The 27,136-nt window shown below is 50.7% G+C and overlaps 1 protein-coding gene across 1 annotated transcript in view; it reads left to right on the forward strand.

The window, feature by feature from the left end:
• Window positions 1-251: 251 nt before the first annotated feature.
• Window positions 252-27,136, forward strand: part of GPD1L (glycerol-3-phosphate dehydrogenase 1 like) — a 34,861-nt gene continuing 7,976 nt past the window's right edge. The window contains exons 1-5 of the mRNA XM_069088573.1: window positions 252-448; window positions 15,987-16,164; window positions 18,319-18,459; window positions 21,617-21,755; window positions 24,610-24,722. Coding sequence (XP_068944674.1) covers window positions 402-448; window positions 15,987-16,164; window positions 18,319-18,459; window positions 21,617-21,755; window positions 24,610-24,722 — 618 coding nt within the window. The 5' untranslated portion in view covers window positions 252-401. The remainder of the gene's footprint in view (window positions 449-15,986; window positions 16,165-18,318; window positions 18,460-21,616; window positions 21,756-24,609; window positions 24,723-27,136) is intronic.

Consider the following 27,136-nt stretch of genomic DNA (forward strand, 5'->3'; position numbering starts at 1 on the left):
CCCGCTGCCCCGAGGCCCCCGGGGGTCCAGCCCGGGCTCCGCGCCATTTAAGGGAGTCCGGCGGCCTAGAACTACAAGTCCCAGCGTCCTCCGGGGCTCGTGCTCGGGGGGCGGGGCAGGGGCGCGGGGAGGGCCGGGGCGCATGCGTGTGGCCCCGGGCTCCCTCCATCCGTCCATCGGACATGGAGGGGCGGGGCGGCGCGGCCATTGGGCGAGCCGGGCTCGGGGGGCGGGGCGGTGGCTTCGGGGCGGCCCTGGGGTGGGGCCGGCCGGCGGGTACTTGGGGCTGGGCCCGGCGGCTGCTGCTGCTGCTGCGGCCGCTCGGAGCTGCTGCCGGTGCTGCCGCTGCCACAACCGCCTTCGGCGTCTCTCGGCCCTCCCGGTGCTTGCGCCCCTCGGCCATGGCAGCCTCGCCCCTCAGAGTGTGCATCGTGGGCTCGGGCAACTGGTGAGCACGGGCGGGCAGGAGCGAGGTGGGGGGAAGCAATCGCGGCCCCCGCCCCACGCGTGGCTCACCCCCCTCCCCGAACGGCCGGGCCTGGGCTCCCAGTCCGCGGGCCCCGTGCCCGCGCTGCTCTCCGGGGAGCCTGGGGGTGCTCCTCGGGCTGGAGACGAGCCGGGGCCAGGGAGGACCCCGGCAGGCTCGGGCAGCACCTTGCAGCCCGTGGGTGCGGGTGGGCACGGGCTGGGGCCCCTCCTACGCACCGCAGCCTTCTGCGGGAGGGCCAAGCGTGTGCGTGGGCCCGCGGCCGCTGACACCCCCACGCCGGGAGGGGATCAGCCCCTCGCTTCGCTGCGCAGTCCCGGATGCGTGGAACCGGGCCGTTTCCAGCCTCCGCTCCTTTGCCTCTCCGGCTTGTGTAGTCCCAGGGGAGCTATGGACAGAGAATCGAAGGGGCTTTGGCGTTCGGGGGCCGAAAGCCGCGTGGCAGGTTTCTGCAGGAAGGGCTTCTCGGGATAGCTTCCAGCCAGCCGAGAGCCTGCCTTCCAGGGCTGCTATCTGCCACGGAGGAGGGCGGGAGCCTGGGCAGCCCGGGAGGGCCTTTGGATTTGGGAGAAGGCTCGTCCTCTTCCCCCGCTCTCCTGGTTACCCTTGGCCTCCATCTCCCAGACTCGAACCTCCAGGCATGACTTTATTCGAGGAGAAGGAAGAGGTGGCAGCTTCCCTGTGACTGGGGAGCTGACTTCTCCTTTTTCCAAGGGCCATCCCCTTTCCTCTACTCAGACCCTGGTGGGCTTCAAGGCATGGTCTTCTGGCCCAGGATGTTAGGATCCGTGACACCTTCTGGCTCCCTTTCTCCATCCCCCAGCACTCTAGGTCCTCTCCTGCTTCTCCTACCTTTGCCTGGGACAGGTTCCATACCTGCAGGGCCTTCCCTTTTCCCCTCCCTAGCTTTGCTCTAGGCTTTGCTCAATTTCCTTCTCTTCAGCCTAACCCCAAGTTGGAAACATAGTCTCCCCGTTGAAATTACTTTGTATCTTTGTATGAATTCGTCAGCATCTTTGAGCCTGTCCTGCCTAGCACATAAGTTTCTCAAGTTTGGCTATAATTCTGTTTATGTCTTCCTCCCCAGCCCAGCAGTTTGGGTTCAAGTACAAATGTGTGTGGGCAAGTCACTAGACTGCTGTCAGGCCTCGGTTTCCTCATCTGTAAAATGTACTGCTTGACCTCTGAGGTCCCTTCAGATCTGAGCTTTATGAGTCTTTGTCTTGTTGTGTGGGGGCCTTCGCCCTTACCCTGGAATGGGACTGCTTGGGCAGCAGGTGCTCCTGTGGCTGGTCTGGCCTTCGGAGCCCTAGGAGCCCTTCCCTATTGCCACATATCAGGAAGTCATGTTTCTGTTGTTATCAGCCCCCATGTGGCACGGGCACCAGATGCCAAGTATTATTTGTTGAGTCTCACTGTTTAACAGATCTCGAGGCAGCCTCCTTGGTTCAAGTCTGCCCCTGACCCATAGGTCCTTTAACCTTTCAGCCAGCTCTCTTTACAGAGGACTTTCCCATGGTTACAAAAACCATAACTACACTTTAGGTTTGCAGAGCAGCCCATGAGGTAAATGCTGTTTGTTATTGTTCCCTTTTACAGATGAGGAAAGAGACTCCCCCAGTTTATTGGATTGGTCTAAAGCCACACAGCCAGGAGGTGCCTAACTTGGTGATAAAAGCCAGGGCTTTCTACCTCCCCAGTTAATGTTTGATCTCTCTGCCCTACTGTGTGCAGGGAAGTAAAGCAGTCAATGAGGGGGCATCTCTCTGCCTTTGGCAGTAGCAGGCTGCTCAGCTCACCCAGCTCCCAGAACTAGTTATAGGGAAGAAATGAGCCGTAATTCTGAGCCCCTTCCCAACATGTGTGGATGGCCTCTGTGAAGAGGGGCCCAGGCCATCACCATCCTGGACCTTAACTTTATCATGGCTTTAGGATCCATAGGATCCAGTGGCACAGGGCCTGGCACATAGTAGGCACTTTGTAAATGTCAATTGATTGGTTGAAGATCTTTGAATGTGTACAGGCCACCAGAAGGGAGAGAGAGAGAGAGAGAGAGAGAGAGAGAGAGAGAGAGAGAGAGAGAGAGAGAGTGTGTGTGTGTGTGTGTGTGTTTGTTCACATGAGGTGAATAGGCTCTCTGACTCTGACTTTTCCACATCCTGATTTGGGACCCTGTCTTTAGTCCACTTCTAAGAGTTAGGACTGGGGACACCTGGCTTCCTCTAGCAGCTGATGTTGTTAATCCAGAGTGCATTGTTTAAAGAAAATGTTCATAACTGTATTTCAGTATAACTGGCTTCCTTTGTAATCTTGTATATATTATGCATTTAAAAGCACATCCTGAGAAGGGCCTCATAGGCTCTGCCTGAATACCCTAGGGAGTCCAGGATGCCCCCTACTGTAAGGGCGGTGCTGAGGGGGGAGCCTGCTGAGGAGAGGACTGTGTATTCCAGGATTTGGAAGGAACCTTAGGGATCCACCCCACCAGGTCACTGCTTGGCCTGGGTGACCTGCCTTTCCCCTTGGCCAGATGATTTACATAATCCTGAGAAACCTGGAAGAGGTTTTGACTTTGGGGAGCGGTGACCTTCACTTGGCAAAGGTATGTGCCCATGTTGCTGTAGGCTATTCATATTTCTTCCTGTCCTTGAAGCTTTTTTTCTTTGTGCCTGGGCTGGTCTGACTGTTCACGGGGACACCCAGGAGCAGAACTGTGTCTGTTGTGCAGGCATATTCAGGGCCTACTTCCTCTTAAAAAGTCAAAAGATCAGGCAGAACTGGAAAGGGCCCCAGAACACACCTGTTTGCCAATTCCAGCCAGACAGAATGACCTGGCATGTGAGGAACCAGATGGGAATGTGGATTGCTGACTTTGACATACAGCCCTTTAGAAGAATTAACTCATTTGATCCTCACAGCAACCTGGGAGATAGGTGCCATTATTATCCTTATCTTACAGCAGAGGAAACTGAGGAAGGGAGAGATCAAGTGACTTTCGAGGGGCACATGGTGACTGTCTGAAGCCACATTTGAAATCAGGTCTTTCTGACTCTAGACCCAGCACCTTGATTTTACAGAGGAGTAAACTGAGACCCAGAGAAGGGACCTTACCCTCCAGCAGCTGGTCGGCTGTTTGGTTCTCAAAGAGGACCAAAATGGCATCACTCTGCTGAGTCATGTTTCAGTGTGGCCCGCTGTGGCTGGTCAGGCCAGTTCGCACTCGGAGTGCTCTCCCACAGGTGGGGCCCAAGTCGTCCATGTGAACATTTAGGCTGGATTCTCTAACTTTGCATATCCTGCGTTTCTTCACAGAGCACAGCACCTTCTCTGATGTGGGCATGCCATGCTGGGCAGGCCTGTGGCAGTGACCCCCATGTGAATGTTCGCCCTGAGTGAGTTCTCCGTAAGACAGTCTTTTTGGCAAGCTTATGTTTTGCATTCGAACACTGGCCATCCCTTTGGAGTTGTGCTGTCTGAAGCAGAGTGTGAGTGCTTTCACTTCAGTTAGGGCTGAGTCTAGGACCCCAGTGCCTGGTCCCTTAGCCTGCCAGTGATCTTCAGACTCTTCCAAAGACAATCAGATGGCAGTGATTCCGTTTCCTGGTGTGTAGACTGTGCAGGTTTCACGGGCATACAGCAGTGATGTCAGCACCGCGGCTCTGAAGCCATTCAGTTGGTAGTCAGTCTAATATCTCTTCATTCCTGCACTGTCCTTCTGGAGCTAACTGGCAGTCAGGTGGCACAGGAAGATCTGAGTTGGGATCAGACTTCAGAACCTCCCTCTGTAAGGCAGGGAAAACGGGAAACTGCCTTACAGTTTCTTCATCTGTAAAGTGAGAGGGGGGTAGGTAGTGGTGTCTGGGGAAGCACACAAGATGAGAAAAGAAGGTTGAGTTCAGGCCACCTTCCCTCCATGGAGGGGGCGGGGCTGGCAGTGTTTCTGTTCTTCCCTGCAGGTCTGGGTCTAGGCACAGCCCTAACCCTCTGCCCTCCTCCCCTCCACAGGATGGCCCTGGTTTGATGGGACAGAAAGGAAGGATATTCATTGCTTTCCACCTTTTAGATATGATTAGGCCTTGGGTTTGTTAGCACAAGCAGGCAGCCACCCTCCTGCTCCTGCTTGAAAGAGGCCATGGGGTTTAATGAAGGGAATGCTAGGGATTGGGGGGAAGAGACTTGGAATTAAATACCAGTTTGGCTGATGACTAATTATGTCCCAGGGATTATTTCCTCTTTAAAATGAGAGGGTAGTGAAGGCCTGTAATCCCAGTTACCTGGAAGCTGTGGCTAGCCCATAACCTGAATTTGGGAATTCTGAGCTGCAGTGGGATGGGCTGACCAGGTCTCTTTAATATTGTAAGATCCCCTGTGGGACAGTGGTTGTGGGAACTGGAGTGTTCACCTGTGTGGTCTTAGGCAGGTCATTTAACCTCTCTGGCCTTAGTTTCTTCCCTCTGCAAAATGGGTATAAAACTTGCTCTGCCTTACCATCTTCCTGATTGTAAACTGTGGCCAGCCTCCTCCTTCCCTCCCTCTTAGTGGAACCTTGGCCTCTTCCCCTGGCTCTGAGAGGTGAATTTTTGTCTTAAACTTGTAAGGGACTGACATCTTACTCTGTAGCCAAGGACAAAACCCTCCTGGGCTCCTCCCCCCCTTCTAGCTTCCCTTTATGGATTGTCTTCCCTCATTTGAATGGAAACTCTTTGAGGACAGGGACATTTTGCTGTTTCTTGTATTTGTATCCCCAGTGCCTGGCATATAATAAGTGCTTCCTAAATGCTCTATTTGATAATAATAGCTACCACTTATATAGTGCTTTACTAGCTAGTAGTAGCAGCCGCAGCATTTATATAGTGCTTTAGTAGCTAGTAGTAGCAGCAGCAGCATTTATATAGTGCTTTAGTCGCTAGTAGTAGCAGCATTTATATAGTGCTTTAGTAGCTAGAAGTAGCAGCATTTATATAGTGCTTTAGTAGCTAGTAGCAGCAGCATTTATATAGTGCTTTAGTAGCTAGTAGTAGCAGCATTTATCTAGTGCTTTAGTAGCTAGTAGTAGTAGCAGCATTTATATAGTGCTTTAGTCACTAGTAGCAGCATTTATATAGCGTTTTAACATTTATAAAATGCTTTACAAATTTTAGCTCATTTGATCCTCACAACAGTCCTGGGAGGTAGATGCTGTTATTATCCTCATTTTACAGGTAAGGAAACTGAGGGGCAGTGGTTAAGTGACTTGCGCAGGTTCCCATAGCTAGTAAATGTCTGAGGCAAGATTTGAACTCCATGTCTTCCTAACTCCAGGACCAGCAATCCGTCCGCAGCACCACTTAGCTTTAAAGTTTGCAATCGGTTACATTGTTTGGTCTTTCTACCTCTACTTTTATTCAGTTGTTGTGAGATGTTTGTAAAGTGCTTAGTGCAGCACCTGGCACATAGTGCTTAATAAATACTTCCTTCCCTGTGAGAATCAAATGAGATTGCAAACATTGCAGCCATTGTAGATGCTAGCTGCTGCTGTTATTGTTTTTATTATTATCATTATTTATTATGAGCAAAGAAAGGGCTCATGACCTTAAAGTGCTCTAAAAGTGAGTTGTTTTTATTTACCAGTAGTAGTTGTCATAGTAGTGGCCAGTCAAGGGTATCATTTGAGTTGATTTTCTAGGAATGGGAATGAATTGTTAATCATTGAACCACACTCTTTCAAGCTCTCCTAGCTCTCAGAGCCAGCACCGGGGCAGGACTGGGTGATCACTGAGTTCCACCCTCATTAGCAGAGCTTTCTGAACAGCTGAGTAGACTCAGGAGCTCGATGGGCAACAAGGTGATCAAAGGGAGGGTATGGTAGCCATAGAAGTTGGTTTTAATAGTGAACAGAATTGTTGGCATGAACATCCAAGGCCTCACACAACCCCTTCACTTTGCAGATAAGGGAAATTGAGGCATAGAAAGGGAGGGACTTGTCTGGGGTCACCCCATGAGTCACAGCACAGGCTTCAAATCCTGGCTCAGATCCCATTAGGAGGTTGGCCACCATATTTCTATTGCAGTCACCCTTCATTTTCAGTCCTGAATTACAGATGCTTCTGTCAAGGTGCCCTTGACAACAAAATACTAAGAACATCTGCCCCTTCCCACCAGCCCCCTCATGTTTCTGGAAATGTAAGCTCTGTTTCATTCTTTGCCTTTCTGTTTTCCATCGCTGCTATGAAGTATGCATTTGTTTATAAGCCCTGTTGCTTAAGCAAGAGAGTGTGTGGCCCATGAATTTTACTTCACAAAATGTCACTCAGTGTTGGTATTTACACTTTTGTTACTTTTCTGTGGACAAATGGCAGCATGCATGCTGGAAGTGGAGTCAGGAAGACCTGGATTCAAATCCTGTCCCTGAATTCACTCACTGGCTTTGTGACTATGAGTTAGCTTCTCAAGCTTTGGTTTACTCTTGACAAGACTGTAAGATAAAGAGGGAAATCACAGGGGTAGAATTTAAGGACTTTTCCAAGTGACATATTCTTTATTTCTTCTGTATAATCTAAAGCTTCAACAAGTTTGATTGCCTTACTCAGTTTCATGCCTGGCTCTGACACTAGCCAGCTATGTCACTCCAATTCAACAACTTAAAAAAAAAATTCATTGTGACATTTTGTTTGGACTTTCCAAAATATACTCAAAAAATGCCCCTACTAAAACAGCGACTGCATTCATCAAAGATTGAGAAGAAAAGTTAGATCAGTTGTTAACACGAAGGAGAGATGGCTCCTTTAACTGGGGCAAGTAAGACTAACAGTAACCATAGTAATTGACCAGGGTTTGGTTGTCTCTAGGCAAGTGAAAGTAATTGACAAGAAAGTGACATTGACCATTGTAACTGACCAAGGTTTGGTTGTATCTGGGCAAGTGAAAGTTAGTAACTTGAAAATAAATTGGTTATTGGCTCTGAGTGAGTGAAAGTAATTGACATGAAAGTAGACAATTGGAATTGACCAGAGTTTGGTTGTCTCCATGGTTATTATTATTACTTTAAAAAAATATATCCAATTCAACAAAGTCTTTTGTATTAAGTGGATTCTTTCCTAATTAAATTTTTTCTTCACTTAACAAAAATCTAATTTTCTCTCCCTACACCATCTCCATGGGGAAAAAAAAAAGAAAAAGAAGATCCTTGTGATAAATATGCATAGTTCAGCCAAACAAATTGCTTTATCAACCTTATTCAGAAAATAAATACCTCAGTCTAGTGCAGGGATTCTTCACCTTTTTTGGTGTCCTGTACCCTTTGGCAGTGATGCCTATGGACTCCTCAGAATAATATTCTCTCTCTCTCTCTCTCTCTCTCTCTCTCTCTCTCTCTCTCTCTCTCTCTCTCTCTTTCTCTTTGCTTTTTGGAGGGGGAAAGGTAAGGCAGTTGGGGTTAAATGACTTGCCCAAGGTCACACATGGCTAGTTTTTTATGTTAAGTATATGAGGCCAGATTTGAACTCAGTTCCTCCTGACTCCAGGGCTGGTGATCTATTCACTGTGCCACCTAGCCACCCCTAGAATAATATTTTAAATCACATAAAATAGGACTGAAAAGGAAATCAGTTATATTGGAAAAGTTATTAAAATAGTAAATAAAATCTTAAAAGTTCACAATTCTGGGTTAAAAACTCTTGAGTATGCTGGGGGGAACTAGCTGTGTGACCCTGGCCAAGTCACTTGACTACTTATTTCCCTCAGTTTCCGCAGCTGTAAAATGAGGATAATAATAGCACCTGCTTCCTAGGGTTGTTGTGAGGATCAAATAAGGTAGTTATTTTTTTTAAATCTTAGCACAACGCCTAACACATAGTAGGTGCTATACACTTATTTCCTTCTGTGATATAGTGCCTACCTTGTGCTGGGTCTCAGTTTCCTCATCTGTAAAATGGGATTCATGATATTCTCCCTTGCTACTGCTTAAGCCTGGTTAGGATTAATTAAGCATGAATGTGAAATCACTGTGAAAGGCTGGTAGGAGTTAAGCTCTTGCTGTTTTCTGGTTTCCTAGGCCTGAGCAGATTAGAAGTTAGGATCCTTGCTGGAGACAAGCCCATCCATTACTGGCAGTGAAGTGAGAGCTGACAGCCTTACAGTGAGGAGTGGGAACCAAATATAGAAAAACAGAAAACTAAAAGCAAACAAAAAACTTTAAAGCCTGGGGTGGGAGGGAAGAGTTGGATCAGGTGGGAAACAGTACCCCAGTAAACCTCCCACCCCCCCCACCCCCACTTTGTGACTGCTTCTTTTAAACACAGTGTCAGTACAAGGGGTTTCCATCAGTCAGGCAGTTAACATTTCTTAAGCTCCTACTGTGTACCAGGCACTATGAGAAGTGCTTTTTTACAAACATTATCTCATTTGATCCTCACAATAACCCTATGGGGTAGATTTCCTGCATAACTAACTGTCTTCTAGTCCTGGTTCCCGCATAACTAGCTGAGTGAGCTTGGGTTACTCTGGCTATGGTGGGCTTCACTTTGCTCCACTGAAAAATCTGGGCTGGAAGACACCAGGTGCAGGAGTCCACAGAAAGGGGAGAGATGGGCAGCGTGGACGTTGCCATTGGGTTCCCCAAAGAGTAGCATAAGGCCCAGAGGCAAGCTGCTCAGCCTGCTGGGTAGATCCTGCCCTGAGTGGCTGAAAGGTGCAGACAGGATGCCACAGTGTGGTGATGTGGTGGTCTCAAGGAAAGGCGGAATTGAAGAGGGCAGGAGAGCACAGAACAAATGTTCAGCTTCTATCCAGATTCGGGAATGAAGATGTTGATGCTTGAAGGGATAGAGGCTTCTATCCCTTCTTCCCCTGTGGGGAGATTTCACTTATCCCCTAGCAGATGGAAGAAAGACTAGAGGAAGTGTTTAGGAGACCAGTAACTGAATCCAGCTTTCTCTCCGGCCTCCTGCATTGGAGCATTCTAGCCTAGGAGGGGAAAAAGACCCACCTACCTCTTGCCCATTCAAGCTGTCACTCAGATGGCCAAGAGTTGGAGGGGGCCGTGTAGGCCACTCACCTCATCATTTTCTGTTCTCTTTTCCCCCAACAAGACCCCCCAGTTAGTCTCAACAAGCATTCATTAAGCACCCAATGTGTGCCAAGCCTTGTGCTAAGCTCTGGGAAGACCGAGAAAGGCAAAGAAGCCCCTGCTCTCAAGGAACTCCCAGTCTAACGGGGACTCCCTGTCAGACGGGGACAGACAGCCCTGTACAGATGAGCCACCCACACATTCAGTGGGACATAATCCATAGAGGGAGGCTCGGAGATGTAGGAGGACAAGGAAAGAAGGGGGGACTTTAAGGAATCCATGAGGAGGCAGAGACCAGAGGACTTGGTTCCCAGCAGGGGACTGGCCAGGGAAGAGGCCCTCAGTGAGTGTCTGGGACCTTTTCAGAAGGCAGGACATGTGGGAGCTGGGTGGGGCAAGAAGCCTGGAAAGGAGGGAGGGAGGGGGCCAAGGGCCGAGGGGCTTCTGGGAATGTTCTTGTGGGATTATCTAGCACAGTATAGGACATTAATTAGTGAGGCAGTGATCTGAACAGCAGATACTCTCTCTGGGTAATAGATATTAATGGCCATATTAGTGAGCGTGGTCTCTATCCTTTAAAAAATAGACATTATTATTAATAACAACAATAAACTAAGGACATTCACAGTTAACAGTGATCACAATGCAAAAACAGTCATTTGACCCCTTCTGTGCCTTAAGTCCTGGGCTATGTAGGCAGGAAGTGTGAGGAGATGTCAGAAGGGGGACTGGGCACTAGTACCTTTACCAGGTTTAGGGCACCCTTTTCAGTTGCCACAATTCCTAACAGAGCACACTTCATGGCAGAAGCAGAGGGGAGGCTGGCTTGGGAGTCAGGCAGGATCTGGGGTAGCTCAGAGACTCTGGGTCCCTTTGGATCTGCCCTAGGACCTCAGGCTTTCCTTTGGTTTGCTGGCTGGTGAAGCTTTGGAGCCTTTTCTCAGGATAATGTTTTATTTCACAATTGAAGGAAATGCTAATTTTTAGTTTGAAGTTAATTAAAATAAAGGTGTCACCAGGTCACAGACTTCCCCCAGGGGATCTTCACTGATGGCTGGGGTGATTAAAGGGGAGATGGGGGGGGGAGGGGATGACCTGGTAATCAACCAGACATAGCTACATTCACCTCCACACTCTGGAGGCTGAAAAAAATGCTACTTCCTTTAATGTTGAGAGGACTTTTACCTGTGCCAGGCTAATCCAGAAGAAGGCTGGACAAAACTCCTCTAGCTGGGTGCAAATCCTGACCCCTCTTAGTCAACTTTCCTGGGCCTCAGTTGCCCTGATCTATCAAAGGAAGGGTTTGACCAGGAAGGAAATCCTGTGACCCTCTGATCTGAGCAACATTGAAGAAAATGGAGTTCTGTGACAGCAGAATCTTAGTATAACAAAAAGACTAATCCAGGCAGTGGCTCTGACTTATTCAGTACAAGGCCCAGTAGAGTGAATGAGTCCAGACAATCACGTAAAAGTTGGGATGTCCTTCAGGGCCTCCCTTCAGTCTCTTAACAACATATCTTGCAGGTGGTCACTCCCAGGGATGGGGAGCTCACCCCCTTCAGGGCATCCTGCTCCTGTTCTGTGGTTGCTAGAAAGCTCTGGCTTATTAACTGAGATCTGATGCCCTGTAGCTTGTGACCCTTGCTAAGTGTTCTGTCCTGTGGAGCCACGCAGTGCATAGTAAGCTCTTAAATCAGTGTATGTATGAACGTTCATTAAGCATCCGCTGTAGGCCAGACAACATAACTGTGCTGAATGTTGGAGGATGGTGGTCTTCTCTTTCAGGGTAAGCTTCCCCCTTCCTTTGCCAGCTCATCTCACTAGTGGCCTCCAGACCTCTCAAGGTCACTGTCGGATTCAGGACTGCTCTGGGAAAGCAGCCTGGTCTGAGGGCTGGATTCCCAGCTGGCTCTCACAGGGAATAGCTGCGTGCACGTGGGTAAAAGTGGCACATCAGTGCCTGTTGTCATTGGCATGCCTTCTTGGATGCCTCCTATGGGCTGAAGGTGACCCCGGTTTTCAGGGCCTGGCCAGTGAAGGCCAGGCTCTGGAAAACTCGGAGTTGTGGCCTGATTGGGTGGTCTTTGTGCCTCTTGTCTAAGAACCAGATTGAAGGACCAGATACTGTCCAGAGGGGTAGCCTGGGACCTGAGGGGAGAAATGAAGGCTGTCAGGACAAAAGGGATAGGAATCTCCTCCCCCATCTTCGCTATTGCTCCTCTCCCCTCTCCCCCTCCCCCCCACTGAGAACTGGAGGGACCTTGGAGGTCATCTGATCTGCCCTCTACCCACAGCCCCTTCCTCTTTTTCACAAGGCCCAGAAAAGGTAAGTGACTTGACCAAAGTCACACTGCTTTGAAGTGGCTGAGCCAGGACCTGAACCCAGGTGCTCTAACGGCTCTTTGAGATTCTGTTCCACAGCTCAAGGTGGTAACAAAAACATTTGCTAATAAGGTACAGAACTGTCTCTCTTCGTTTCTAGGGGCGAGGTAATCTGAGCAGGGCAGAGTTTGGCTCCAGCTCACCCACGAGGTTAGGAGCAGGGCTTGGAAAGCCAGTGATAGTCTTGGGAGCTCCGAACATTTATTAAGTGCTTATTGTGTACCAGATACTGTCTGGAGACATGCCTGGAAAGAGCTCTCTGTGATTCTCTATAGTGGGCAGAGACACAGATGTCCACTCTCCGTCTGCCATGTGCCTGTCCGCCTGGGGGCTTTGTGTGCCCTTGAAGTGACTCCCAGGGGGTCTGAAGCTGCCATCTGGGGCCCCAGAAGGGCTCTCAGTGTGGTACAGGGCAGTCCTGGCCAGCATCGATGCTTTGAGTCTCATCCAGAGCAGGGACGTTTTCTCCTTTGTGCCGAGGGCTCCCTGGCCTCCCTGCTCCCCATTCTTCCTGCCACTGCTGGATTGTGCTTCCTCTTGGACAGTCTGGATGGTGCCAGGCCTTTCCTCCAGACCTCCTCCTTGCCCGCTGACTTCAGTTCTGTGGCTAGCATTCAGCTCAGTGCCCTGAAACAAGTGAATTTGAAGCCCAAGGCCCTGGCTACCAGTTATTCCTCAGGGCTGTTTCCTCTTCTGTGAAATGCGGAGGTCTAGCCGAGTGATCGCCAAGGCCCTTGTCTCTATGATCTGGGGACCATCATTGTCTCCTTTCATACGTGCCATGTTCAGCCACACTGGGCTGTCCTGTCCTGACTTTTCCTGGTTCTGACTGTTTTCCACTCGCAGGTCTGCCCCTTAGAAACCTAGGCCGTCTTCTAGACCTCCTTGCCCACCAGAGGTACTTCATGAAGCTGGGAGCTGACCTTTCTTTGCTAGGCATTCCCTGAGTCCTAATTAGGGATTGCCTCTGGGGCAGGCACCCAGCACTGTGCATGAACATGTACGGCCTAATCTTGTTAAGGGCTTTGAAAGTGTTGCTGAAAGACTGTGATGATCCCCTTGTCCTGTGCCCTGGACACACCCCATCTGGCCCACGTCCAGAAGGAAGAGACGGGTGGGGCTGGGCTGAGGAGACATGAGGCGGGTGGGTGGTGGGAAGGACACTTGTGCTGGAATATCTGAAGGGCTGTCACATGAAAGGGAGAGCAGACTTCTCTTCCACTAGGCCCCAGAGGCCAGAGCTAAGAACTGGGAGTAGCTGCAGAGAGGGGGAGAAAGAGGAGAGGAGAGATTCTGCTGTGAGCCTGGAAGGGGCTGCCTTCGGACATAGTGACTCTTCTGGAGGACCGCTTGTGGGGTTCTTGTTGAGCAGGTCCTTGTTCATCCCTCTGAGGGGCATTAGATCCTGGCAGGAGAGGAAGGAACATTCTGAGTGTTTTGTGAGAAAGAACGGAATGGATGGTCCTTCAGGGTGTGTGTTCTGTGGGCCCTGAGTGGCCCACAGACCCCGGGAGTTGGACAAATGTTTGTCTCCAAAGGGTGGCCACAAGGAATAACACAACCCCTTCTTAGCCACTTGGGTAAGAGCTTGAACCATCAGGGTCACCACCCATGGGGCAATGGGGGGACTTGGTTTGGATTCCAGTTGGCGAGGCCATCCCCGGACCTCCCCCTGGGCTTGGACAGGTGTGAGTTGGACAGTTTCTTTCAGGGCCAGCAAGGGTCCCGTTCATCATGTCCGGATTGGGGCCTTTTAGATGCTGCTGTTGAAGAGGAAACATTTATTAAACCAATAGGCTCCCTGTGTTCCAAGAGTGAAATGAGATCCAGCCCCAGCTTTCAGGCAGGGGATGGGAGGCGTATTTTAACTGACAGATGGATGGACAGAGAAGCATAGATTTGTAGATATGTGTGTATTCCAGATGTCTGACTCCTATGCACAGACATAACGTATTGTAGTTAGGGAGAAGGGAAGGGTGCACCGCAGACCCTTGGGTGGATTGTAGAGAATGCTCTCTCCTAAGGAAGGCTTCTTGGAACAGACAAAGGTTCCCTTCATCAGGCCTGGAAGGAATGAGGACATTGCAGCTGGCTGTAATAGAATGGCCAGGGCATGGCTGTGTGGGCATGAGGAGGGTGCCGTGGGCCTGGATTCCCCCATATGAAAATGTGTTAGAGTACCCCGAGCAGTTGAGTTTCCCCCTCTTGGTTTATAAAGAATTCTTTATCTGTCTCTCAAAAGGAAGGAGTTCTCCCTTCAATCCCCAAATAAGCATCTCATTGACCATATTCACCTTTCACTTATCAGACCCCTTGGGTCCTCCCTAGGCCTGCGCCTTATGAGACTGAACAGTGATTGGAAAGAAAACCACATGTTTATAAATTTCTTTTTTTTATTAATACATCAACACATTAAAATCAGATAGGAAGTACATTTTAATTTGGTTTGGGCCCACACTTAGGAATGTTACGGGCCTGGCCCTACATGGCCCTGGTTTGTTCGACCTCTCTGGCCTAGTAGATAGAGGGCCGACCTTGGAGTTAGGAAGATGTGGGTTCAGATCCTGGCTCAGGCTGGTGCCTTCACCCTCTCACTGCCCCTGAGATAGGCAGTGGAGGGATTTTCCATACTGGAAGTCTCCCCCAGGGATGGAGTCAGTATTTGTCTCAGACTCCCTCCCTCCCCCACCAAGGGCAAAGCCTGCTTTTGAAATGCTTAGCCCAGTGCTGGTGCAGAGCTGATGCTTCATAATATGCTGGCCCGGTAGGTGCATAATAAATGCTTGGCATTGCCCCAGCCTTGGTACTCGCTCCTCATCAGCACCCTCTGATTGGAGGGCAGAGGACACACCTGCCAGCTCTCCATTTCCTGCTTGACTCCACTCCTTGGGGCCTTTCCTTCGGGCCCCTCCCTTACCCCTTATCCCCTTTTCACCCCCCTATTAGATTGTAAGCTCTGTGAGGATAGGGACAGACTTCCTTGTTCCTGGTCTAGAGGCCGCTGAGGAAATGCAACATTGGAGATGGAGACGCCCTGCCCCTCACTAGCTGCCTGACCCCAGGCCAGTCTCTAAAGCCCTCTGAACCTCAGTCTTACCAGGATAAGTGGGGATAATAATGGCCGTCAGACCCTTAGCAGACACTGCTCTCCTTCCGTTCTCAGTTTTGTGTGTGAGGCTGGCTCCGCAGCTCCCTGCCCCTCAGAGGGCTTTCATCTCTTGATTTCTCCTGTGTTTTTCTTGTCGTTTTTTCCCTGTTTCAGGATCCACAAGGCGCCAAACAGATGTCTGTCCTAGAACAATTCCGTCCCATCATCCCTTTAGTTTTCTGTGGCTCCTTACTGCTTCCAAGGAGAAGGGCATTTAAAGCCCTTGGTGTACCTTTCCCCCACCCCCACCCCAGGGAAGCTCCTCAGGTTCAAGGAATTGTTAGTTTCTGTCTGTATATTTTTGGGGGCCTCCCAAAGTCGTGGGTTTGACTCTTCCCTCTGGCTGTGGGAGGCTGGACTGTTTGCTGACCTCCTGAAGCTCCCTGCCTCTCTCAGACCATGCATTTTTAGCCTTTTGGGCATCCTGGCTGCTTCTCTTGGGCAATCTGGCAAATCCTGTTTTAAGTACATGGAATAAAATATGGAGATTATGAAGGAAACTAAGTATATCCGAGTACATGAGGAGCTCTGCTCCAAGAGTCCAAGAAGGAGGCGATCTGCGTGTGGTGGAGGGAGTTTCCTCACATGAGAGTTCTATGTGCTGAGCACATTACAGGTCTCTCCTGAGTCCCTCTGCAGTGCCTGGCACAGGCCATAGGTTCTTAATAAACGCTTGTTGAATTGGATGAACTTTGGGGGGATCCTTGAGCTGACTGGGAGCCTGGGCCCTTGGGAATGAGGTCAGAATTGTACCTTCTTGTATTTGCCCAGGACCTTGTGACTCTGCCCGGGTCTCCTGCACCTTCTGTTGTTCGAGGAGACCTTCTTTTCATTTTGTAGAGGACGGCTCTTGGCCGGGTTTGGGACCAGGACCAGACCTTGCAGACCTCGACCTTGATTGGTCCTTTCTGCTCTCCCTGCAGGGGCTCAGCTGTGGCCAAGATCATTGGCAATAATGTCAAAAAGCATCAGAAGTTTGCCCCAATGGTCAAGATGTGGGTCTTTGAGGAGACTGTGAATGGACGAAAACTGACAGACATAATCAATAATGATCATGAGAATGTAAAGTACCTCCCTGGACACAAGCTACCTGAGAATGTGGTGAGTAAGGCGTGGGGTCCCTGGGGGCAGGGCTGCGGAGTCATCCCCTGACCTCAGCTCACTGCGCCTCCACTGAGGCTGTGCCCTCAACTCCGACAGGCAGTGAGAGGCAGGTGCCCACAGAAGTTAGAGTGGGCAGCGAGAGGCAGGTGCCTGCAGTGGTTAGAGCGGGCAGTGAGAGGTGGGTGCCTGCAGTGGTTAGAGTGGGCAGTGAGAGGCAGGTGTCCACAGTAGTTAGAGTGGGCAGCGAGAGGCAGGTGCCCACAGCGGTTAGAGTGGGCAGCAAGAGGCAGTGTCCTCAACTGTGAGAGGCAGGTGCCTGCAGTGGTTGGAGTGGGCAGTGACAGGCAGATGCCTGCAGTGGTTAGAGCAGGCAGTGAGAGGCAGGGTGCCCACAGTGGTTAGAGTGGGCAGCAAGAGGCAGTGTCCTCAACTGTGAGAGGCAGGTGCCTGCAGTGGTTGGAGTGGGCAGTGACAGGCAGATGCCTGCAGTGGTTAGAGCAGGCAGTGAGAGGCAGGGTGCCCACAGTGGTTAGAGTGGGCAGTGACAGGCAGGTGCCTGCAGTGGGCCAGTTCATAGGGGATGTAGCAAAGAGTCCTGGAGTCAAATAGGGAAGGCCTGACTGGGATAGGGGAGACTTGCCCAAGGGTCACGTGGCTAGGCCATATCAGAGGCAGGATTCTAACCCAGGTCTTCCTGGCCATGAGTCTGGCCCTCCCTTGGCTATTTCTCATTTACTGTGTTGTCAGTGATCAACCCTGTGGATTCCTCTGCCTCTGTCTGCTTGTCCTTCCTCCCTCTAGGAGTGAAACAAGAGAATGAGGAGATCGGGGTCCCCCCTTTGGAGGAGGGCATGATCATAGAGAATATGTGTTATTTCTGGGGTTCTGGGCCTTGATGAAGCTGGGCCTAAATGGCTGAGCCCTGAGACTCTGGATCCCAGAAGTTTTTTTTTTTATAAAACCTCCCCTGCCTTTTATGTGTTTGTGTAATTAGTTAATTAAGCCACCAGCTGTTGAGAGAAAGCAGAGACTTGATGCCCGGGGCCCTCCCTGGCAGCGGGAGGCTATGGCCTTCTCTTCTTTTCCCAGCGTCTTGTTCCGGCCAGAGCCCGGGCTTGGGCAGCCAGTGCAAGGCCAAGCTGGTGTTGCTTTTATTGGAGATTGACTTCATTAGCTGAGAGGTCGCCGGGCTCAGTGCCAGGATCCTGAGCCAAAGGCACCAAAGTACTTTGTCTCCAAGAGCCGTGTGTCTGAGTGGACAGAGCACCGGGCTTGGGCTCAGGCTGCAGCTCATGCCCCTCACTCTCACTGCAATTTCTCTGGCCCTTAGTTTCCTCATGTAGAAAATGAGAATGATGACTCCTGCTTTCCAGGGGTGTTTGAGGGTCATTACCATAATTTGGGCAATGTAGAGGGGACAGAAACCCCAGGGTGTCATTGGTCCAGGAAGGATGGCACAGAGGGAGTTTTCCTCACCTCAGAATTTTCTGCACCCACAAAATCACCAGCCCAATCCACATTAAAGTGCAGGGAGTCCCCTCCTTTGCAGCCGGGAGCCTCAGGAGATGCCCACAGCCCAGACGGCTGAGCTGACTTGCTCACGTTACGCCGTCATTGTGTGACATGTATGGGCAGACTTTAACTCATTGCCAAGCCTGCACGGGTGGCCTGAGGAGGTGAGGCCACGCCACGCCACACCACACCATGCCATGCCACGTCAATCCAGGCAGCAGCTTTAACACCTACTGTGTGCTCAGTGCTGGGGGTGTTAGGATAGACCAAACAAAAGTTCCTGAATTCTGACATCTGTACAGATAAGACTTCCTGCTTGTCAGATCAGGTGAGCCAAGGGTGAGGAAAGGCTGCCCCGTGGATGGGGCTCATAAGCTGAGCCTTGAAGGAGGCCGGGGACTCTTAGAGTTGGAGTGAAGGTAGGAGAGCGATTTCCAGGGGTGGGGCACAGCCTGGGCAAAGGCATGGTGGTGGAGTCTGCCCTGCCAGCTCTCTTCTTGCTACATCTGGGCCCTTTTCTTTTTGCTGGCTCTTCGGGCGGTGCTGGGCACAGAGTGGAAGTTTGGTAAATTCCTGGGGAGTGAGTGAGGGTGTGTGTGGTGGGATTTCATCCATGGGGCTCCTCCTTCACATGTGCAGGTTGCTGTCCCGAGTCTCAGCGACGCTGTTGGAGACGCAGACCTCCTGGTGTTTGTGATACCTCACCAGTTCATTCACAGGATCTGTGATGAGATCACCGGGCGCGTCCCCAAGAAAGCTCTGGGGATTACCCTCATCAAGGTAGGGGCGGCTTTGATCCCTTGTGGGCCTGGGCTCTCCCTGATGTGGTCCTTCCCTCCACCAGTGCAGACCGCGAGCCTACATCCTGTGCGCTTGGTCCCTGCCCACAGCTAGCCATCAGTCCTCCATAGAAGGCAGCTTTGCTTTTTATCAGACCTGTGATATCCTTTGTGTAGAGGGCACCCCACCAGGGCAGGTCAGCGTGTGCTCCGTTTTTTGGCCTGCAGAGAGGTTAGTGACTCATGGAGGGTCACACGGCCCCCAAGCTGTCAGAGGCAGAACTTGATCTCCCACCCAGATCTCCCAGTTCTGCGGCCGGCACGCCTCTCTGAGAGGCGTCTGTTGTGACAGAGTCCAGATGGCTGGCCTGACAGTTGACACCCATCCGCCTTCACGAAGGGGCCTGGGTACATGTCTTTTTAATCCTTCTTTGTTTTCCCAGTGCAGCAGTTAGGCCAGGCTCTGTCTTCCAGGACCAAAGCTGAAGTCCGTGGTTTAGCATTTAAAGACCTTTGCTCACTGATCCCTTCTCTCCTTTGCAGGCTTTGTGGGCCTTTGTACCTTCATACTAATATGAAACCATTTCAGTTTCTTATAACAGTAATAAATATTAGTAGGATAACCCACATGAAGACAAACTCTTGGGGGAGGGAGAGCGGTCCTCCATTCTTAAGACCAAAGAGTTTGAGGACTGCAGAGAAGGTGCCCATCTGCACTGGGGGCCTGAGTTTCCTTGGCGGAGCCCCCTACCTCCATGTGTTCATAGACTCAGGCCACCCCAAGGTAGTCTGGGCACCCCAGACAGTCCTCTAATAACCAAGCATCTCCTTGGCCCTGCCTGCTCTCACCTTTTGGGTGGATGTGACTTCTCCTCCACCCTCATTAGTGACTTCTGTGCCTTAGCCCCACTTCTCTCTAGGGTGGTCTGTGCTCCTGAATTGTTTATGTGAGAGAACTTGGAGAAATCAGGGCCCAAACCCAGCCCAGGCTGCCTCTCACTCTCAGCTGGTGGGCAGAGGCAGAGGTAGGGAGCCTCTGGGGGAAGCCCTGGCCTCCTCTGGCAGTGGAAGGGGGTCTTATAATGTAGCCAGTGTCCCCAGGTGCCTGATACATATTGTGCTTAATAAATGCTTCTCCACTGGGTGACCAAGGACCATTTTGTGGGGGATTAAAAGGCATCCCTGGTCCCCAGGCTCCTGGGAACAAGCCAGCCTGAGCTGAGGCCACTCCTCAGCCACGCCCACGCTTGGACCTGAATCCTTTCCAGCGCAGTAAAACCTGCCAGTTTGGTCATGTTCCCTCAGTGGAGAAGCAGCCGGGGTCTTCTCATTGTGAGGAGGCGGCTTTGGGGTTGAGCCTTTTGTGGCGGGAGGGTTGCTAAGAGAAAGTGGAATGATAAGTGGGAGAGGCCCTAAAGGTGATCCCGGGGCTCCTGGGGTGCTCCTTCCCAGTCATTAATGACGATTATTAGGATGTTTGGGCCGAGTTTAAAGTTTACGGCCTTTATTTCCTCTTAATTCGAGACCTTTATCTGATAACTCTTACTTTCTTTTTTTTTAAGCCCTGCAGACCTGGAGCCCACATCTTCTGATTCCCAGGCGCTGGCTTGTTCCATGTTCCTTTTTTGTTGTTGGTTTTTTTTATTTATTTTTAGTTTTCAACATTCATTTCCACAAGATTTTGAGTTACAGATTTTCTCCCCATCTCTCCCCCACTCCAGGATATCGAGCCTACTGAGTACCCCTTCCCCCAGTCTGCTCTCTCATATCCTCCCCCGTCCCCCCTTTAACTTTCTAGTAGGGCAAGATGGATTTCTGTACCCAGTGCGTGTATACCTTATTTCCCAGTTGCATATAAAAAAACAATTTAAAATATTTTTAACATTTGTTTTTAAAACTTTGATTTCCAGATTCTTTCCCCTCTTCCCTCCTCACCCACCCCCACTGGGAAGATAAACAATTCAATATAGGTCGTACATGTGTAGTTATGCAAAACGTTTCCATAGTAGCTATATTGTGAAAGACTGACTATATTTCCCTCCATCCTATCCCACCCCCCACTTATTCTATGTTCTACTTTGAACCTGTCCCTTTTCAAAAATATGTGCTTCTAACTACCCTCTCCCTCCATCTGCTCTCCCTTCTATCCTCCCCCCTCTTATTTTCTTACAAAAGGTGCTGCTATAAATATTTGGGTGTATTGGGGGCTTTCCTTTGACCTCCTTGGGGTATGTGCCTAGTGATGGGGTCTCCAGGTCCAAGGGTTTGTACCTTCCATTTCCTGGCAAAATCCTCCAACAATCTATGAGTGTGGCAATCAGATTGTGTATCCTAGGATCATCGGTCTGGAACTGGAAGGCACTTAATCCAACCCTTTCAGTTTGCAAATGAGAAAACTTAGTCAATGAAAAAACAGCCATGCAGAGAGAGTCAGGCATTTATTAAGCACCTATTATGTATTAAGCACCTATTATTAAGTACCTATTAAGGGCACTCTGCTAGGGTCTGGGGTTACAACTAGAAAGATTAAAGCCACCCCTTCTCTCAAAAAGCTTAACTAAATACAAATGTGTGTGTGTGTGCACGTGTGTGCATGTGTGTGTGTGTGTGTGCGTGTGCGTATTCTGTGCCAATGAGGGGGACAGAGGTCTCTGCTGCTCCTGTGGCCCTCAGCTGCCCTCCTAGACACTGCCATGGTCAGCATTTGCTTTTCTTGCTCTGCTTCCCTTAGGAGTCCCCTCCTCTCTCTGCCACTTCTGATGGTGCGGGAGCCTCCCCCTCTGTTCTTGGGGTACACTTTGCCCGGCTTGAGCTCCCAACATTTAGGTTGTTTCCTGTGTTATGAACAAAGCTGCTAGAAACGTTTTTTGTGCAGATAAGAGCCTGAGCGTTGGTGGGTCTTGGAAAGAAAATGAATCATCGGCTTTTGATAAAAATAAGTAAATATTCCTGGGGAGAAAATAACAGAAGCCGCGGGCAGGAGCTATCCAGGCTGGCATCAGCACCGGCATTTCCACAGCCTCCCTGACACCCACCTTCGTGCCTCTGTTTTTCCTTTTTGCCCTTTTCATTATCTCAGAGCTTAGCGTGAGCGGATGGTCATGTAGCCTTTTGGGTGGGGTCTGTCTCTTCCTTGACCCATTTGGTCCTGTTTCTAGGGAATTGACGAGGGTCCCGAAGGGCTCAAACTTATCTCCGACATCATCCGGGAGAAGATGGGCATCGACATCAGTGTGCTGATGGGCGCCAACATTGCCAACGAGGTGGCTGCTGAGAAGTTTTGTGAGACCACAATCGGTAAGGGCGTGGCAGTGCCCAGAGCAGGCGCCCTCTTTAACTGACGTTCTGGATGCTGAGGACAGTCAGACCTTGCCACTTACTCGTTGAGTGACTTTGGGCAAGTCACTTCCATGCAGCTAGTTCTTAATAAGCACCTACTGAATGCCAGGCACTCTGCTAGGATGGGGGGATGGGAAAGAAACACATTCCAAGACAGAGAAGACAGGCTGAGTGCTTTCTGGGGGGAGGCGTCCGGGTCTCATTGGAGGGGAGTTTGTGAACAGGGCCTGCAGAGGAGCCCGCAGAGCCGGGGGAAGGGTCAGGAAGGGGAGCTGCTGCCCGTGGCCCTGGGGGGACATTGTAGTACAGCAGACAGTGCGGGGGCTGGAGGCAGAGGCCTTGGGTTCAGATCCTGCCTGTGTGATCATGGACAAGCCAGCCAGCTTCTCTGGGCCTCAGTGACCTTAAGGCCCCTTCCAGCTCTACAGCTGTCCCCTCTGGTCCACCATGATTCCCTGGATGGTGAAACTTGGTGTTTTCAAAGGGCTTGAAAGGCTCCTTCTGCCCAGGCACCGTGTCCCACAGGCGGGAGGAGGAACACACTCTGACCTTTGTAGAGGAAGGGCCATTAGTGAGCCTTCTGCCAGGGCTGCTTCGAGGGGGTGGTCTCAGGCCCTGCCCACCTGGAGGGAGCTGCTGGGCCGGGAGCTTGTGCCTCGAGTGTCAGAGGCTTCTCATCAGCACGGTCCTGACCTGTCTTGGGGGTGGGAGCCTGAGACTGTGACAGGTCAGGGACTGTTTGCTTTGGGGAGTCAGGCCAGATGGAAAGCCTAGAATGGGGAGGTTATTGTTTTCAGTTAATGTGAGTGTAACTGATTTCATTTTGATGGCCTGAGTGTAGGGTACCCGGGACTTCATTGACATAGGGAGCTCCCAGTGAAAATCCTTCCCATATCAGGGCAGACCCTTTTCTGCTGTGCATCTTAGCCCCTTAGGGGGGTAAGTGACTTGACCAGGGTCACATAGCCAGTAAATGTCAAAGGGAGGATTAGAACTCAGATCCTCCTACATCCAAGTCTAGCCCTTGCCCAATATGGGGCAGAGACAGCCGGGGGGGGGGTCCCCAAATCCAAGGCTGGAGCTCATTAGCACCATCCCAACCTCCCAGAGAACCCAAAGGCTTTTTAAGGACCACAGACCTCACAATAAAACTAACCCTGAAGGCAGCCCCTTCCCCTGCCTCTCAGGGCATTGGTCAGCCATTGAGTCCAGGTCTGACTCTGAGAGTACTTGAGAGAAGAGCAGCCAGTGACCCCTGCCAGCCTTTGCCTTCCATCCGAGGTCTGAGAAGTGGGAGATGCTCATGCACTCCTGTTGCCTCCTTCCCTTGCCTAGAAAACTGGGGTAACCTGTTGCGCAGGGTAATTACTCCTAGCCCAGGGCCCTGACTTTGATCTGGGCTGCTCAGCTCGAAGCTTTTCTTCCTCCCTCCCACAGTCCCCGTTAGTCATTACTTCTCCTTTGAAAGGTCATTTTCCCAGTAAAATGGTTTTATGTGGTCCCAAGATGTCACTTGCCCAAGAGGGGCCTTTGACGCCTTCTGGTGTCCCTGATTCACTCCTCTTCTGCCTGACCTTGGCATTCCCAGGCAGGGCCCTCCCTCACTGCATCCCCTGCCCCTGTTACCCTGTTAATCTTGCATAATAAAATGTTGCCCTCCTGGACCTTGAGGTGGGATCTTGACCCTAGAATGTCCTGTCACAAGCACTTGTCCTTGAATGGGGGTACAGAGACCCCCTTCCTATGGCATAGATTAGCTGCCAGCTAGGAAGGTACAGACTGGCACCTGGAATTCAGATTGCTCTATGGGGAAGAATGAAGGATGAGAGGGGGTGTTCTGGGGAAGACAAGACCCCCCCCCCCACCCTGGGAGTGGGACAGGTGGTGGCTGAGCCAAGAACCAAGAGGGCTGAGGCAGGCACTTTCCTACCATCTATTATTAAGCACCTGCTGTATGCCCCATAGGAAGCAGGCCCTGGCCTCAAGGAGCTTACATTCGGTGGAGGGAAGCATGGACATAGCTCAGGTTAAATAACAAACATGACAACATATAATATAACAAGTAACTACAAGATAATGTTTAAGGGAAACACGAGTAACTAAGCTGAGTGGTGCAGTGGATAGTGCTGAGCCTGTAGTCAGGAAGGCTCATGTTCTGAGTTCGAATCCAGCCTCGGGCACTTCCCAGCTGTGGGACCCTGGGCAAAACTCTTCATTGCTGCCAGCCTCAGTTTCCCCATTTGTAAAGTGAGGAGAACACTAGCACCTGCCTCCCAGGGTGTAAGGATCCTGTGAGATCCTGCATGTGAAGGGCCGTCTGTGTGTCTGGGCCGTCTCAGCTCAGGCGGCCCAGGAGAAGCCCGTCTGATTCCTGTCCTCCTCCCTGACCCCTGACCTTCTCTCCTCCCTTCCCTTCTCTCCTTCCCATCTCTCCTCTGCCCTTTTTAACTTATTAAGACACCCCAATGACTTGACATTATTTGTTGCAGAGTCTTGCCATCCACAAGGACTTTATAGACGATTTAAACAATTCAATAGGAAACTTTCAGTCAGCAGCAGGATGGTGGGCAACCCCTCTCCCAACATTTTAATCTAGAACTTGTACATGAATGTCACTGTGCCTTAAAGATTTCTAAAAGTCTAAGTTATTTGTTACAGGAATTTTCTCTGTCTTTTTTCGTTCAAACAAGGATGATGGAAGGGAGAAAAGACAAGCATGTGGTCATGGAAAACAAGTTTTTTAAACTAGAACAAGCAAACAGAAAAGGCAGAAAGGCGTTAACGTCTTGTTCCCTCTGCCCCTCGATAACAGGCAGCAAGGTCCTGGAGAACGGGCTTCTCTTCAAGGAACTCCTCCAGACCCCGAACTTCCGAATCACGGTCGTGGATGACGCTGACACGGTAGAGCTGTGTGGCGCACTCAAGGTAAAGCTTCTGCTCCGGCGCAGGGAGGCAGGAGGACAGGGCCGAGGAGGCCAGACAGCCGTTTTGTATATTGAACTTGGGTTCTTCAAAATAAATGGGTGATACCCAGGTCCCCGGTGTAATAAAGGACAGATAATGAAACATACCTCTTGCTTCTTGGTAAAGAGGCTGAGGGCTATGGGGACAGAATGGTGGGTACACCATTAGGTGTGGCCCCTAAAGTGGTTGTTTTGGCTTAACTCTTTCTCTCAGTTATAAGGAAGAGTTTGGTTCTTAGAGTTGTGGGGTGGGGAGGGAGACAGGTGGTAAGTTTATCCAAAATGAATGACTGATATCTAGAACCAAAGGGCATCAGTATTTAATTAAGAAGAAGGGAAATGAGTGTCATGGTTTCTGTTTTACCTTGTAGCAGGCTGGCTTTTTCATCCAAGCCAAGTGCCTGCAATTCAGAGTTTGAAACAGAGCTTCCTGCCCCGTCACTTCCCAACATTACCTAAGGACTCTAAACCATCTCCCAGCATCCCCTCGTGCTCCTAAAAATTATAGAAGACGCTTCTCCTCAAAGACTGCTTGTTTATGTGGGTTATAGCTCTCAGCGATTACCGCCTTAGAAAATTAAATGTCTCGGTATTATTCCTACAAGAGTTTTGACCTCAAGGATCCCCCAAAAGGGGGTCAGAGGTGCCCCCTGCTCTAAGCCTCCACCTCTTCTCTCAGGCTGGCAGATCGTCCTTTCCCATTTATTCTTTGCAATGGTCAGCAGCACCACCCAAGGACCACACTCTCATCTTTCTCTCCTGTGCCATTTTGAAAGTGAGATCTTTGGAAGAGCCCCTCCCAGATGGGCTGCCCCTCGTTTCTTCTCTGGCCTTAATCAGCAGCGGTCACTCTCAACAGAGAGCTGGTGTCAGGCTGCCCCATGCAGAGCAGCAGGAGCAGCCCATGGCTTGCCAGTGATAGGGGGGTGAGAGTGGGAGTCCGCCGTTCTCTTTCCTCTCCTCCCCACGCTTCTCCTTTGCTACTTGGGCTCTCTCGACTCCATGGACAGAGGATGCCGAGCTGTCATGGGCTCTAAGTCACGATAACTCTGGGTGGCCGTCTGAGGGTGGGAGGGGTAGAAATATATTTGGGAGCAAAGGCGGCATGAGAAGGCATCAGAAAGTGAGGAAGCATTTTTCTCAGGGAGCACAGTGTAAACTCTCTCTTCTTTAGTAGAGAGAATCAGAGATTGTTGAGAAGGCCAAGCTCTTGTTTAAATTGCTTTTCCTTCTTTTTTCTTGCATCATTATCACGTCAGTGACTCAGCCCTTCCCCAAATAGAATTCTCTCTTCTAACAAAGTAGAATTAACACGTTGGCCACGTGTGTGCTTCCTTCTGGGCCCACTTTACCATCCTTCTCAAAAGTCCTCTCCTTGCCCTTGCAGGCAATGAGAACTCTACTTTCTGCGTGGCTTTTTGATGGGGAGGGGGCAAGAGGACTAGAAGAACCCAGTCCTGGCATGACCTCGCCCCCCTCCCCTGTGCGGATCGAAAAGTGTTTCACTGGAGCTAATGGGAGCCTTGGGCCCCTGGCCAGCCTCCATCTTTCTCTCCCTTTATGCCTGCATAGGGGGATGCCTGCCTGCAGTGTTGGCAGTGCCTGGCTTAAACACTCACGCAGGCAACTGGACTTTTGTCGGTCCCCTTTTGAAATGTCTGTTTAATGGTCCTTCATTAAGGTAATGACCGCTTGACAGCAGGGGGCACCATTGACGTTGGCAAGGGCCTAATTGCTCAGTGGTTGGCCTGGAAACTCCAAGGCTGGTTTTTAAGTGCTGCTGACGAGTGGCATGTGTAGCTGGAGCCTGGCGAGATCCTGGCTGGTTCTGAGGGAGCAGGAAGAGGAGGGGGCTCCTGGCAAGCTTCAGCTGTCAGTGGTCATGTGGCCGGCCCATGCTTGGACTTGAAATAGACAAGAAATGTTCTCTGGCCGAGAGCCCGGGAGAGGTTTGTGTTGGCTGCCATTATGCAGAAGGAGTCTTTGAAAGGAAGAAATTCATGAGAAGCCTTTATCAGCCTCCCCTGGATGGGCCTAGGGTACCCTATGGGCTTGTGCTCTGGGTAATGGAGAAACCACAGTGAGAGGGACCTTTGGAACACAGAGGTCAGAGCCCAGAGTTGAGAGAGACTCTTAGAACAAAAGATTTTAGAACCAGACCAAGCCTATAGGGCCACGGACATTAGAGCCAGACTGGGCCTATGGGACCACGGACAGTGGCACTGGACCAGACCTTTAAGGCCACAGGTATCAGCACCAAGGACATTAGCACCAGACCTTTAGAACTAGGGTCAGAGCTGAGAGGAGCCTTCAAAGTAAACAGTCAGGTCTTCACCATAGAGCAATGAAATCTGATAGCCCCTTCAGAGTGCTCCA

The sequence above is a fragment of the Petaurus breviceps genome, unplaced genomic scaffold, assembly GCF_028583685.1.
Source record: "Petaurus breviceps papuanus isolate PSGF00001 unplaced genomic scaffold, PetGlider_PUasm1.0 185, whole genome shotgun sequence".
Taxonomy (NCBI): domain Eukaryota; kingdom Metazoa; phylum Chordata; class Mammalia; order Diprotodontia; family Petauridae; genus Petaurus; species Petaurus breviceps.